The sequence below is a fragment of the Borostomias antarcticus genome (assembly GCF_949987555.1).
Source record: "Borostomias antarcticus genome assembly, chromosome: 1".
NCBI lineage: Eukaryota > Metazoa > Chordata > Actinopteri > Stomiiformes > Stomiidae > Borostomias > Borostomias antarcticus.
Genome location: NC_140234.1, coordinates 54,296,198 through 54,309,234, shown reverse-complemented (window position 1 = coordinate 54,309,234; position 13,037 = coordinate 54,296,198). Strand labels below are relative to the sequence as shown.

At 44.2% G+C, this 13,037-nt stretch overlaps 2 protein-coding genes across 2 annotated transcripts; both read right to left on the bottom strand.

The window, feature by feature from the left end:
• Nucleotides 1–156: 156 nt before the first annotated feature.
• On the bottom strand, nt 157–2,398 carry pih1d2 (PIH1 domain containing 2; the record flags this gene model as incomplete). Its single annotated transcript, XM_084436687.1, has 5 exons — nt 157–291; nt 1,014–1,294; nt 1,493–1,747; nt 1,949–2,081; nt 2,216–2,398. 5 exons carry the CDS (start codon nt 2,396–2,398, stop codon nt 157–159), a joined length of 987 nt encoding a protein of 328 aa, XP_084292813.1.
• Nucleotides 2,399–3,089: 691 nt separating this feature from the next.
• On the bottom strand, nt 3,090–7,937 carry LOC311307804 (transmembrane protease serine 5-like; the record flags this gene model as incomplete). The annotated part of the gene is made up of 14 exons (XM_084436675.1): nt 3,090–3,098; nt 3,245–3,397; nt 3,652–3,794; nt 3,942–4,040; nt 4,212–4,396; nt 4,574–4,736; nt 4,825–4,868; nt 4,973–5,086; nt 5,314–5,455; nt 5,774–5,887; nt 6,194–6,274; nt 6,630–6,774; nt 7,131–7,158; nt 7,816–7,937. The coding sequence occupies 14 exons, from the start codon at nt 7,935–7,937 to the stop codon at nt 3,090–3,092; spliced, it is 1,542 nt and encodes a 513-aa protein (XP_084292801.1).
• Between the last annotated feature and the right edge of the window lie 5,100 nt (nt 7,938–13,037).

Here is a 13,037-nt window from a genome sequence, read left to right as displayed (position 1 = left end):
TGAGGGATCTAAAGTAACTGTGTTACTTGTCATCGCTAGCTTCACAATTTAATTCCCGTCACAGCAGGGAGACACATTATTGTCTGGGAGATACAGTATGTGTGTGTGGGGAGGGGGGGGTTAATAGAATGGTTGTAAATGGATGACCTAAAGCATTCAGAGCACAGACACTTTCAGAGTCAATCTCTGTGTCTTCTTGTTGAACGTGGCGCAGGCACTGTCCTCGTTCACCGTCTGTGGGAGCTCCAAGTGTAGATGATACAGATCCTCCACCTCCAACAGCACATCATCCTACAGGGTAATACATACACAGTGCAATGCACTGTTAGACACAGCTATCTCATGCTCCACAGTGAGTGAAGGGGACTAAGTTATGATAGTTTAGACTTAAATACTACTGTAGGGTGATCATTTTAGAATGCATCATTGTCACCTGTATCAGGCAGTGGGTTGGCCGTCCCTGGCTGCTACGAGAACACAGCACTAACTCCTGTATGTTTACAAATTAATCTTACAAAAGCTACCAAATTACCTGACATCCATTATCACATGGCGTTCTAGTTATTACTAGACAAGGTCTTGGGATTCGTTAGTTCTTGAGGTCACTCAAGTCAAAAACTGGGAAAAACTGCTTTTAGTATTGTGCTCATAGAGCATGAAATGAGCTTCAAGAGATTTTCATGCCGTAAGTCTCATTGAGCAAATAAAAAAATACAACATTTGAATTTGAAGTGGAGGTGTGTGTATGTTTTATATAATTTTGCCATGATATTTTCAGCTTGAATGTGTAAAATGTATTGATGTATAATGTTTTTGTATTGATTTTTAAACACTATGAATGCTTGTAACCAGGGCACCATCACAAATTAGACCTTTGTCTCAATGGGTTCCATTAGATTAAAATAAGAAAAGAAAAAAGAGGTGTGCAATTAATCAGTTCAGATAAATAAGAGTAATACTCTAAAGACATGACCCATATGCTACATTGGAGTGGGTAGTGGCAGCATAGAGACCTGGGAGATGCTGAGTTGGCAGTCTGACATGGAGCAGACTTTTGGTAGCTCCACCGTCAGCTCCACACTCCGAGAGATGCCCCCGGGGTCGGAGTTCACAGTGAGCCGGTGCTGGGGCTTCTGGGGCTGGGCTGAGACGTGGCTGGAGATCACCTGGATCAGGTTCTTGTTCTTATTCTGGTCCCCAGGCTCCAGGGTGAGCTGGACAGGTGAGCTCTCCTCACTGTCCCCGACATGCAGCGAGGAGATATGTTGGAGGAGGGAGGCTGGGGTGTGCAATGCTGGGAAATTGGAGAGAATGTGAAAAAAAGGTCATGGACAAATAAACCTTAGTCAAAAGTTTCTCCCAAAACTCTAACTACTGATAGACACTATGGTGTAATGGAACATAAGCAAACCTTTACCCAGACTGGTGATGAGTAAGAAAGAATAAAAAAATAAAAAAAACAGTACAGTCAAAGAACATCCTTTCCTCCTACCTGGGTCAGGCTGTGTGATGGCAGAGGGTTTGGACTGCTGCTGTTGTGAGTGTGAGCCCAGGCGATGCTGCATGTCCCCCAGGCTGCCCTTCAGCCTGCTGCTGCAGACGGCGTACTGCTGGGACAGACGCAGGCCGTGATGCTGTTGCGTGAAGCGCAGGGCCAGCAGGTGGACCTGTTCCTTCTCTCGCCGGTCCAGCTGCGCCACCCGGAGAACCAGAGGGCTGAACGCTACATCCAGCACACTGTGCTCTTCTGAGCCCAGGGGTACACGAAAGCACCGTGAGATACTGCATCACCTGAGCCTTTCTGCAAATACAGTCTTTTCTCCTGGTAATACAAACGGTATGGTGTGTGAAGCTTACTTAATAGTAATTAATGTGCCAAGTTTTCCCTACTCCTGGTTTTAATGAGATTTGATTAGGCCTAATTAAGGAGCAGCAACGCAACGGCGACTACCTCCTCCATCAGTATGTGTCTCCAGTCTCCCTCCAAACACAGGCACTGGCTTGCTGCGGTCTTCCAGAGGAACAGCAGGAACGTGTTTCCACCCACAGATATTGATGTACAGCAACCCTCTCTTTGGCTCCTGACACAAACAAAATGCAACAGTCTGTTCGGTCTCCACACTTAAATGAAGCTCTCTTATATTATATAAGGCTTATATTATATACTATTATAACTAGGCTTACGTATCCATGTGTGTCATTTCAAGCAAGTTACCAGTATTTCAGTGCGCAGGCAGGAATCAGGCTCCGGTGGTGAGTAGAAGTCAGCTCCCTCCTTCATCTGGCGCTCAATGAACGTGTGGTAGCTTTCAGGGTCATTCTGAGACATGTCATCTAACATGGACCAGATCTGGTTGACCTGCTGCAAAGCATCCTTTGGACACCCTTGGAATGACATTCTGAAATAAGATGCAGTGTGAGTCAGTTTGGCAGTGCATCATTGGTCAGCGCAGTTGCATTACCCTCACTTAACGTTACTGGATAACTAACGTTAGGCTAGCTAGTTATCTGTGCATAGCTAGCCTGGGCAATACACTTACAAGTAAGTAAGTAGACTCGACTGGGATTGTCTTTCAATGGGTTGGTTTGCAGTTAGTTACTGAAACTTTTATTCAGAGTACCATTTATTCAGCGTGTGCAAGGCGCATATGTTTACTAACCTTTGTCCTGTTATGGCCAAAACAACAACACACGACCCACACAAAGCTCTGATGGGAAAACGAGCTTCTGTTGTGAACCAGGTTCCCTGTTACCAAGGTAACAGGACGAGGAGGAGCGCTATCAGGCACAACAGCGCCACCTGGTGGTGGAAGGGAGGGGGCTTGCACGAGACCCAAATATTCATGAGAAATTATTATAATATTTGCATAATTTATTTTAAGTACATGACGAATATATGGTACATATTTTCCCAGTTTTGTTTAATACAATTTATATGACAAACACTTATAGTAAAAAATATTGCTGTATACTACAGTAATTATACCATTGTCAATATAAGGAGGTAGTGACAGTTTTAAATAGGATAAAGATTGTCAGGAGCATGTTTCTGAGTCCTCTTGCTTTTTTAAAACCTGTCCTCTTCTCTCTCAGTAACTCTGAAACAAAGGAAAACATAGGTATGTAGGTAGACCTACATGTGAGGCTATTTCAAAAGCAGAAACGAACTTGTACTGTAGATATGGAACTGAGACTGTCAGGACTTAGTTAGAATGTTTGTTATTATACATTATGCTATGATTACCTCAATCATGTCATAGATCCATCCTAGGAACTCAGCTACCTTGGTGTACACGCCAGGATGGTTGGGCTCAGCACACCCTGTACCCCAGCTGACCACGCCCACTAGTCTCCACACATTGTCATCCTGGCACACCAGAGGCCCCCCACTGTCCCCCTGGAAGGGAGGCAAGAACACACCTAGAGCCTGCTGCCACTCACAGTGGCCACTACACAGATGGACCACATGCTAATAGCCATGTCTCCTCTCTCTCTCTCTCTCTCTCTCTCTCTCTCTCTCTCTCTCTCTCTCTCTCTCTCTCTCTCTCTCTCTCTCTCTCTCTCTCTCTCTCTCTCTCTCTCTCTCCTCCCTCGATACACGTCTGAGTGGAACAAGGTGAGTAGGAACCGCATTCATGTCTGGGAGCTGACCTGGCATGCGTCCACTTTGCCCTCGCTGTATCCCGCACAGAGCATCCGAGGAGTGATCTCTCCATTGTACATGCAAGAGCTGTTGCACTTCTTTTGGCTTATCAGTGGAACAGGGGCTTCCTTCAGAGTGTCAGGGATATGAACTGAAAAAGAAAGACAACCAAGTTTGGAAAGGACATACTATACCATACAGCATTTTTACTGTATATCTTCAAATATCTGATTTCACTGACATTAAGTAATTAATTATTGATTCAGTATAAAGTATGGACTGCTGTGCTGTGCAGTACCATCATCAGGCTGTGTATAGCCCCATCCAGAGATCCAGCACTGCGTTCCTCCTGGGAGATCATGGTCATACTGTGGCAGGCACACAGGCCTGATGGTATCTAGAAGTAATGAATATTATGCAGAATATTAGGAAACCTGGTTGGACGTTTTGAAGTCAAATTGGATCGTGATATGGAGCTGATTATCCCTCTAATCATAATAGCTGACAGTTCTGCCCAGCATAGGGACCACACAGTGCATACAAATTGAGCCGTAAGGCTCCAATTGACCTGAGAAATTGAATGGGGTCCGCAGTTTCATCAGAGCAATATCATTGTCGTGGCTTCTGTGATTGTAGTTCTTGTTATAGATGATCTTCTCCACTGTGTATCCAGTGTACTCAGCCATTTTGGCTGAACTGCGTGTGACAATACCAGCGTAGACCACCCAGCTAGACACCTGAGGTAGCCTATAACTGGAACAGCAATAAGGAAGTCACTATCAGTGAGGTCCTAGGTTCATTGTATCTTGCACTGCTGTTTGTTCATTTTATGCATTAGATGGTATGTTCTGAACACGCTGTCTACATAGCTCCCTATCTACAGTACAACACCATGAGTCTGTGAACTCTGACCTTTAGAGGGGATCTTACTTGTGCACACAGTGAGCTGCTGTGACCACCCATTGGCTGGTGATGATGGATCCCCCGCAGGTGTGGCGGTTGCTGTAGTAAAGGCTGACCTGCCATGGCCACCTGCCCAATGTTGCCTCCACTCCTCCGATTATCCTGGGCAACTTAGCACGTGTTCCACACTCTACAGAGGCAAATCAAACTGAGCATTCTTTCAAGGCTTTAAAAGGTCTACTATCACTAGAAACTTCCAGTGCCCTAGAGTAACTTACCAAAACATTTCAAAGCTATAACCTTCCCTGTGATGCAACTCCCCCTGAATGAAAATGAATGAGCCAATTATATGCTTGATTAATTCATTATCTGCCATAATTGTCTTTGCACTGTTATGTGTATCATGTCCTCAGTCAACAACCTTACCTGAACTGCCATATGTTTTCCAGACTGTTCTTATTTTCTGAGGTAATCTGAATGAAGCCTTCCGTGTAATTTGGCCCAATATCGGTCAGGTTCACTCCTTTATGCTTGGTCAGTCTAGAAATAGAACATATTCTCTTTAATTGCTGATAAAATGGATAGAAAAGTAATTTTGACCCTATGGGGTATGAAGCCAGCCTGTGAATGAGGCATTAACAGCTCATAAAACAACCCATCATTATATGTGGTCTATTAAGCTGATGGTGGGTGATCAGGTGGTCAGCCAGTGAGAGGTGGTGCTGAGGGCTAATAGGGAAAGTGATGTCTGAAGATGTCAGACCAACCTGAGGTACCCCAGCTGGCGGCAGACCAGTGTCCCCAGGGAGGAGTTCCACCTCTCATAGCACACAGGCAGCCAGGTGGACTGCTTCTCCAGCTGGATCTCCAGTAGGGAGTTCTCTGGGCTGATCCTGTAAAACACTGAACCTAATTGATTGAAAATCCCTCCAGAGGCCAGCTGGAATAGATCAACAGTAATTAACTATATCCACCTGTTTGAGGGGGGAATGGTAAGTTAGTAGCCATGGTGGCTCTATAATCCATGCTAATGTAGTCAATATAAACAGCTGAGTGTGTGATGTTGTGATGTTAGTCGATAGATATAGTCTAGAGAACAACCAAGAGGCAGAAGTATCAGTCACTCATGAATGATAATATGAAATGAAGTCTGGTGTAGGATGTTATTCTGCCTGGCAGTCCTGTGATAATAGGGTGGGGGAAAATGTGATGCCAAGGAGCACAGACCTTTCCTGGAGTCAGTCACTGGGATGTCCTCAGTCACATTGCAGAAGGATGTCTCTTTAGTGTCCCCCAGCCCCGCTGGGCTGTGGGAGGAGGTGGGCTTCAACAGCAGCCTCACTGGGATTCAGAGGGATCTGATCACTCAGTCAGTTTATCACACAGGCTCAGAAGATTGATGACCCAATGCTGAAGCATATTTATGATTTTAGGATATTTACCTTGGATTATATATTCCAAGGACCAAGAAACCTTTCAGAGTAGCAAGTATATGGATTTCTAACAAGAGCTCCCCCCGCACTTGACAACAGGTCCCCCGCACTTGACTATTATCCTTCATTTTGATCTACCCTTGCATAACTATGTCTCTCAGGGCACATAAATAATGTTGACTTCTCATTGATTTAGACACAGGCACTTTCTTACCCAGGAACCAGACTCCTACAGCCAGGCCTCCGAGAAGGCCCACAGCACACACAGCTGCCAGGAATCTCACCAGCCTGTGGGCTGACACCAGAGCACAGGCTGCCGAGTTAAACACTGATTATAGGTAATCTGAGTAGAATATAAAATAAGTTATGTTAGCCTGTTAGCTTGTTGTTAGTGTGATATATTCTCTGGTAGGTGATTTTGCAGATAATTGCCAGCTATGTTACATGTACTATACTTTGGCTTCTGTTGCATAATAAAGCACAAATGTTGACATTGATCTACTACACAGTGAGATTAAGTACTGAGGCTTGTCTGGCTTTGCATATTGCAGTGGGCCTTGCTATGTGTTACTGCTAATGAGGTAATAGGCATGTTATTGCCTGTGTTTTCAGAGCCATTAGAGTCTAGACAGTGCGCCACGAGACCCTACCGTGATTGGTAGAGGGAATTCCTTTTAGCCAGCCATGGCAGCTCTTGGCTCCCCTGGCTCCTCCCACTCCTGTCTTCTCTTGATGGAAAGAATGACTGACAGCCGCAGGATTCTCAATCACTGACAGTGTGTCTCCATCAAGACTCTGAAACAGAAGAAACACAATGGCTACATCTCATTGCTGTTTACGTAATGAGTTTTCTCGGTCACTCGTCATGAACATGAAACCTTTCTTACTGCCGCCCCTCACGGCACATCAGTCTCCATATCGCACAGATTTAATTAGAGCTGCAGAGCCCAGACATCCCACAGGAATGTCCAGTCCAGGTGTCTGGAATTGGAATCACAGATGTAAATGTCCGTACATGTCACAGGTCTGTTGAAAATATATGATTTATTCTGCAAAGTAATTAGTCACAAAAGACATACATACTTTCCCCAATATATATATAACATATAATATATATATAACAATATATATATATAATATAACACTGCTACCTGTATACAGGTGTCTGTATCACATGTACTGTAGGTAATACAGATATTTATGAGAGATTAATCCATAATTTCACAGATCACTGTAAATGATTAGCAGCATGTACTGATTAATCAGAAATAATCATAGCAGTTAAATAATTCCAGCGCCATGTGGACATGGATGTGGTGAGAAACCTGAATGTGGAATGAGAAAAAATAGGATCTCATTATTTACAAATCCCTTGTAAATACCATCTGGCCTAGTATGTTGATGAGCGCTTTTGGGTATTGATATATGTGAAATGCATCCCTTAAATCAACACCAGTTTATTGTGCCAGAGAAAATTTTGACTTATACTTCAATAAAACAATTCAATGTCGGTAATGAAACTTAATTGAATATCATGAAATTAACATTTTGACAGCATTTGTTAGAAATAGATCAATTATAACCATTCATAGGTAAGCACTGAGCCACATGTCCTGTAGTTATACAGTATGTATAAACAACATCTGTTTCTAGGCTAATCATGTGCGCGGAAGAGAGGTGTGTGTGTGTGCGTGTGTGTGTGTGTGTGTGTGTGTGAGAGAGAGAGAGAGAGAGAGAGAGAGAGAGAGAGAGAAAGAGAGGTTGTTATCTATATGAATAACAAAGATTCACAGAGAAAAGACAGAGAGCGGCATAAGAAAATATCTGCTGTCTTACCATGTTTTCCTTGAGTACAGCCCAGAGGAGAAAGCCTCTTCTGAGAAAGGCTCTTCAGAGCTCATCTGCAGGCCTGTAAGGGAGACAGAGTAGATGTGGTCTGCTCCCAGCTGGTGGACCATTTGCCATTTAACAGAATGTAACTCTGGATGGATTTTCCCTCACAAAGAGACAATGAGGTCAGCAGTGGTGCAAAGAATGAACCTGTTGTTGTTGCTCATGGGGCCTGTGGAGGCTTTGTAGGGGGGGTACATCTCCAGAGATAGCCCCCCCCCAGCCAGACCGATAGGACAGGGGTTGCTAGGTAACACCTTTACCTGTGCCAACAGAGCGTCCACTTTCTCTGAAGCACTTTATTAGCTGACCATTTGTAGGCTCTGAGCAAAGGTCATAATTACAAATTGTTGAAAAGTCTCATATCACGTCAATCCCAGTCATTCAAGTCCAAAGTATCATCTCTCAGCGGAGCAATCAAAAACAAAATTTAATGAATACTGTTCTGTCTGCCTGCCGACAGATTAGACCTCTCCCTTTTCTCCCCTAAAAGACACTATCATTGTTAAGAATCTATTATCTTACAGTATAGGCCTATTAGGGACATGCTCAAGTAAAAAGAACAATTCTAATATAATTTCCCATGGTTTTTGGTGTAGAACGGTACACATATGGTAATTTTCAGAGTTTAAACCGAGAGACCTTTTTGACCAAACTATGTGAATCGTCATGCTGAATATGTCATTGTATAACCCTACAGTAGACTTAATATCACTTACTCAAACTCAGAACATCAAGGTGTTGTAGTGAAATACTAAATGATTCTACCAAGGGGAATTCCTGTTGGCAGAGGCCAGGGTATTTCTGTTGAGATGTACTTTATCTCCCCTCTACCTGGTGGGGGATTAGACCTGGGAGACCAGGTGAGGGGGGATAAACGCCAGCAAGAACATTCCTGCCGTCTGACTGTCAGGCAACATCCCAGAACCTGTCTGGATCACTTCGGCTCATCTGCCTTGTGCCACATTAAATTATTTCAAAGTAAAACACTGTAATTCATTTTAAACACATCAACTGTTTGAAATGCACATTTGAAACCAATATCAAATGTCAAAAGAACTGTGGGCTTTAATTCAGGGTATTCAGACATCTTTGGTTTGCGCATAAGTATGATGCCATGAAATGCTCCTCTGTCTACTGTATGGGACTCTCAATGTCAGTGGTTCCTTCCGCTGGTAAAAACAGCACTGATTTAATGTTATATTAAAAAGGCAGTGTGGTTGGTCATTCATCAAATTACATGTACAAACACAATAAATGACTTCAGAAACCATAATTACAACTAAATTTCCACTCATACAGTATGAATAACTAATTCGTACCAAGCTGAATTATTACATTATTAAATTATTCAATATTCCTTTGTGACTGAGCTGAGCAGTAATAGCTCACCAGTTAGATGCTGGTTTCTCTTCTTTGTACATTACATTACATTACATTACAGTCATTTAGCAGACACTTTTATCCAAAGCGACTAACAATAATTGCATTTAACGTAGGAAAAGCCAATGTACTACTACTTGCCAGAATTCACAAGTGCATCTTCTTTCTAAAACAAGTGACTAAGAGCATAATCTAGTGCTGAAGGCAAAGTGCAAGAACAGCAATCTAAAGTACAGTGCAATACAATACAATAAAATACAATAAGTGCTTAGGAGGGAGGATTGTTGTAGTACTTCTTGAAGAGATTAGTTTTGAGCCTGCGACAAAAGATGGGCAGCGACTCTGCTGTCCTGACATCAGTGGGCAGTTCATTCCACCACGGGGCCAGGACAGAGAAGAGTCCGATCGACCGGGGGGGAAGTTGTGTGGGAGAACTTGGGGTGGTTGTACACCAGGCGAGCAGCAGCTTTCTGGACAAGTTCCAGAGGTTTAATGGCTGACGCCGGGGCCCCAGCGAGGAGGGAGTTGCAGTAGTCCAGGCGGGAGATGACCAGGGCCTGGATGAGTACCTGCACCGTTTCCTCAGTGAGGAAAGGGTGAATCCTCCTGATGTTCTAGAGCATGAATCTGCAGGAGCGTGTGACGGATGTGACGTGCGGAAAACGACAGTTGGTCATCCAGGGTCACACCCAGATTCCTCGCAGTCCGAGTCGGCATCACCAGTGTGTCTTCAATGGTGATGGCCAGGTCCCGGTGCGGGCAGCCCTTCCCCGGGAGTAACAGCAGCTCAGTCTTGTCCAGATTGAGCTTGAGGTGATGTGTCGTCATCCACTCCGAGATGTCAGCCAAGCACCTACTGTAGCTATGCGTGTCTCCACTTGTGTATCAGAAGGGGGAAATGACAGGACCAGTTGGGTGTCATTGGCATAGCAGTGACAGGAGAAGCCATGCGAGCGAATGACAGAGCCCAGAGATGTAGTGTAGAGGGAAAACAGGAGAGGACCCAGGACAGACCCTTGTGGAATCCCCGCAGTCAGACTACACGATTCCGACATCGACGCTCTCCATGTCACCTGGGAGGAGCGGCCCATCAGGTAGGATGCAAACAGGGAGTGTGCAGAGCCAGATCATTAGCATGAGTAATGCATGATATGTAGTATGTACTACTGTATCAATATTGCCTTACCTAAACCCCAATGATTCTTTAATGAAAGCCACTCATTTCAACAAAAAACAAACAGCATACAACCCTTACTGATATACTGTAAGGTTTTACACAGACCTGAATCTTTGACCTCCACCGTGACCATAATCTCAAAGGTACTAATGCTTACCTATAACTGTGTAATTTGTGTTAATTTGTAAAATTTTAATTTTTGTAAATTGTAAATTAGTAACTTGTAAATTTGTAATTTTAAAATTGAGTGCTAGAGATGATCTGCAGCATAATCTTGGAGCCGGCAGCAACATTTCACTGTGACTGTACATCATACGTTACACGTGACAAATAAAAGGGATCTTGATCTTGATCTTGAATCTTGATCAAAGCTCTTGCTGGGTGAAGGGAGGCCATTGACGCCCCAGAGGGGACTCCTGTCATCAGTGATATGCTTGATGGTCTGAAGCAGCAGTGTGAGGAGGCTCTCTACAGCTGGGTTTGACTCCAGATTAATCTCTCTCTGCTCGAATGGGATGAACTCCTGTCCTTGGTGGGATGAGATTTGATCAGCTTTACTCTTATCTCTGCAACCACGTGTGTCTCCCTCAAAGTTCTACCGTTAACATCAGACAGTCATACCTCTCTGAGACCACACAGTGCTCATTGAACAAAAGACAAGGGAGCCCCCTAAGATGCAGCCCTCCATAAGGGCATTCAAGACAGATTCAATGATAGACTGAAGCATTACGAGAACTATGCCATCAATGCAATTGGCTGTGGCCCCTCTAGGCCTGTAGACAGACAGGGGGGAGTGGACTGTGTGTTGACTGTCTCAAAGCACGGCAGTCATTGTGGGACCTGTATGTGTGCTTCATCACCATGCAACCATTCATGCAGGAAGTAGAGCTGTCCAGGTCACAATATAGCACAGGCTGAAGATAAAAAGTAACCACCTGTACTTAAGATTGGGAGCATACCTATTTTTCCAGGGTCCTATGTTCCACATCTCTGTGTTCCCAGGGTCCTATGTTCCCCATCTCTATATTCCCAGGGTCCAATGTTCCCATGGTCCTATGTTCCCCAGCTCTATGTTCCCAGGGTCCTATGTTCCCCATCTCTATGTTCCCAGCTATGTTCCCCAGCTCTATGTTCCCAGGTTCCTATGTTCCCCCAACTCTATGTTCCCATGGTCCTATGTTCCCCATCTCTATGTTCCCAGGTTCCTATGTTCTCCAACTCTATGTTCCCATGGTCCTACTGTATGTTCCCCATCTCTATGTTCCCAGGGTCCTATGTTCCCCATCTCTATGTTCCCAGGGTCCTATGTTCCCCAACTCTATGTTCCCGAGCTCTATGTTCCCCAGCTCAGACGTGGACAGAGGAATCATGGACATGGACACAGGGGGGAGGCAGATTTAGTAGGAGTGGAACTCGGACGGCACTGAGTGGGCACACTCCGCATATTGCAACACCCCTGCCCTGGCATGCTCACCTAGAGGCTCACGGGTGGGCAAGGGAATTGCTCAGTGCTCGTTGCCTGCATGTCTCTACGCTGGACACGGGTCAGACGAGTCAAATGAATGCTTGACAATATAAAACATTTTGAAAAGTTTACTGAACTGGGGAACATAGGACCCTGGGAACATAGAGCTGGGAACATATGAATGACCTTTAGGAAATCAAAAAAGAATCCCGCACACACTTCTCACCCTTTTGCTGTGGATTTATTTGAAAAGGCTGACGTTTCGGTCACAAGGACCTTTCTCAAGGCACACGAGACAGTTTTGACAATTGCTCCAATAAATACAATTCAATGCACAGGGGATCACATGCAGCTGCTTCTTGGAGGTGTGTCACAGTTCACCACTCTAGTGCTCCCCCAGCTGTGTAGGTGCATCTACTGCATCAACCTCATGTTCCTATGTGCAAATATGCAAATCCTGTGCAAATAAGCAGATATTGGAACCATGGTTTTGGGTGGAAGGAAAAAAAATAAAAGGAAAAAGGGAAAAGAAAAAAGAGCAAAGAGAAGAGGAGAGAGAGTATTATGCAGGCAAGTACCGAATTACTCACATCAGGGGGCTTCCTTCAGATCACCACCTTGTCTGGATATTTGGATTTTCTCAATGGCAGTGTACCAGTATGAGGAAGGAGGATGTCGCATGGCTGTAAAGTGGAGGGCCACTCGACTCTCTTTGTTGGCGTTCTTAGAAGAGGGAAGACTACTGAAGAGGGAAGCTTTTTGGATTACTGAACTAGATACCCTTGCACCAAGGGTAATGAATGATGACTTAGATTTGCGGGTTTTCTTATAAAGACTCTTATATCTATTTTTTCTATGCACACATATTGTACTTTAATATCTTGCCCTGTATTGCATGAGACCAACTGATGTGTGTTGCTCTGAGCCTGCTCCATCGTGACCTGCATTGTATTTTTAAACCGATTGATGTGAGTAATTCGGTACTTGCCTGCATTATACTCTCTCTCCTCTTCTCTTTGCTTTTTTCTTTTTCCTTTTATTTAAGGGTTCTTTTTCCTTTTATTTAGGTTCTTTTTCCATGGTTCCAATACACAAAACCATGGTCTCAATATCTGCTTATTTGCACAGGATTTGCATATTTGC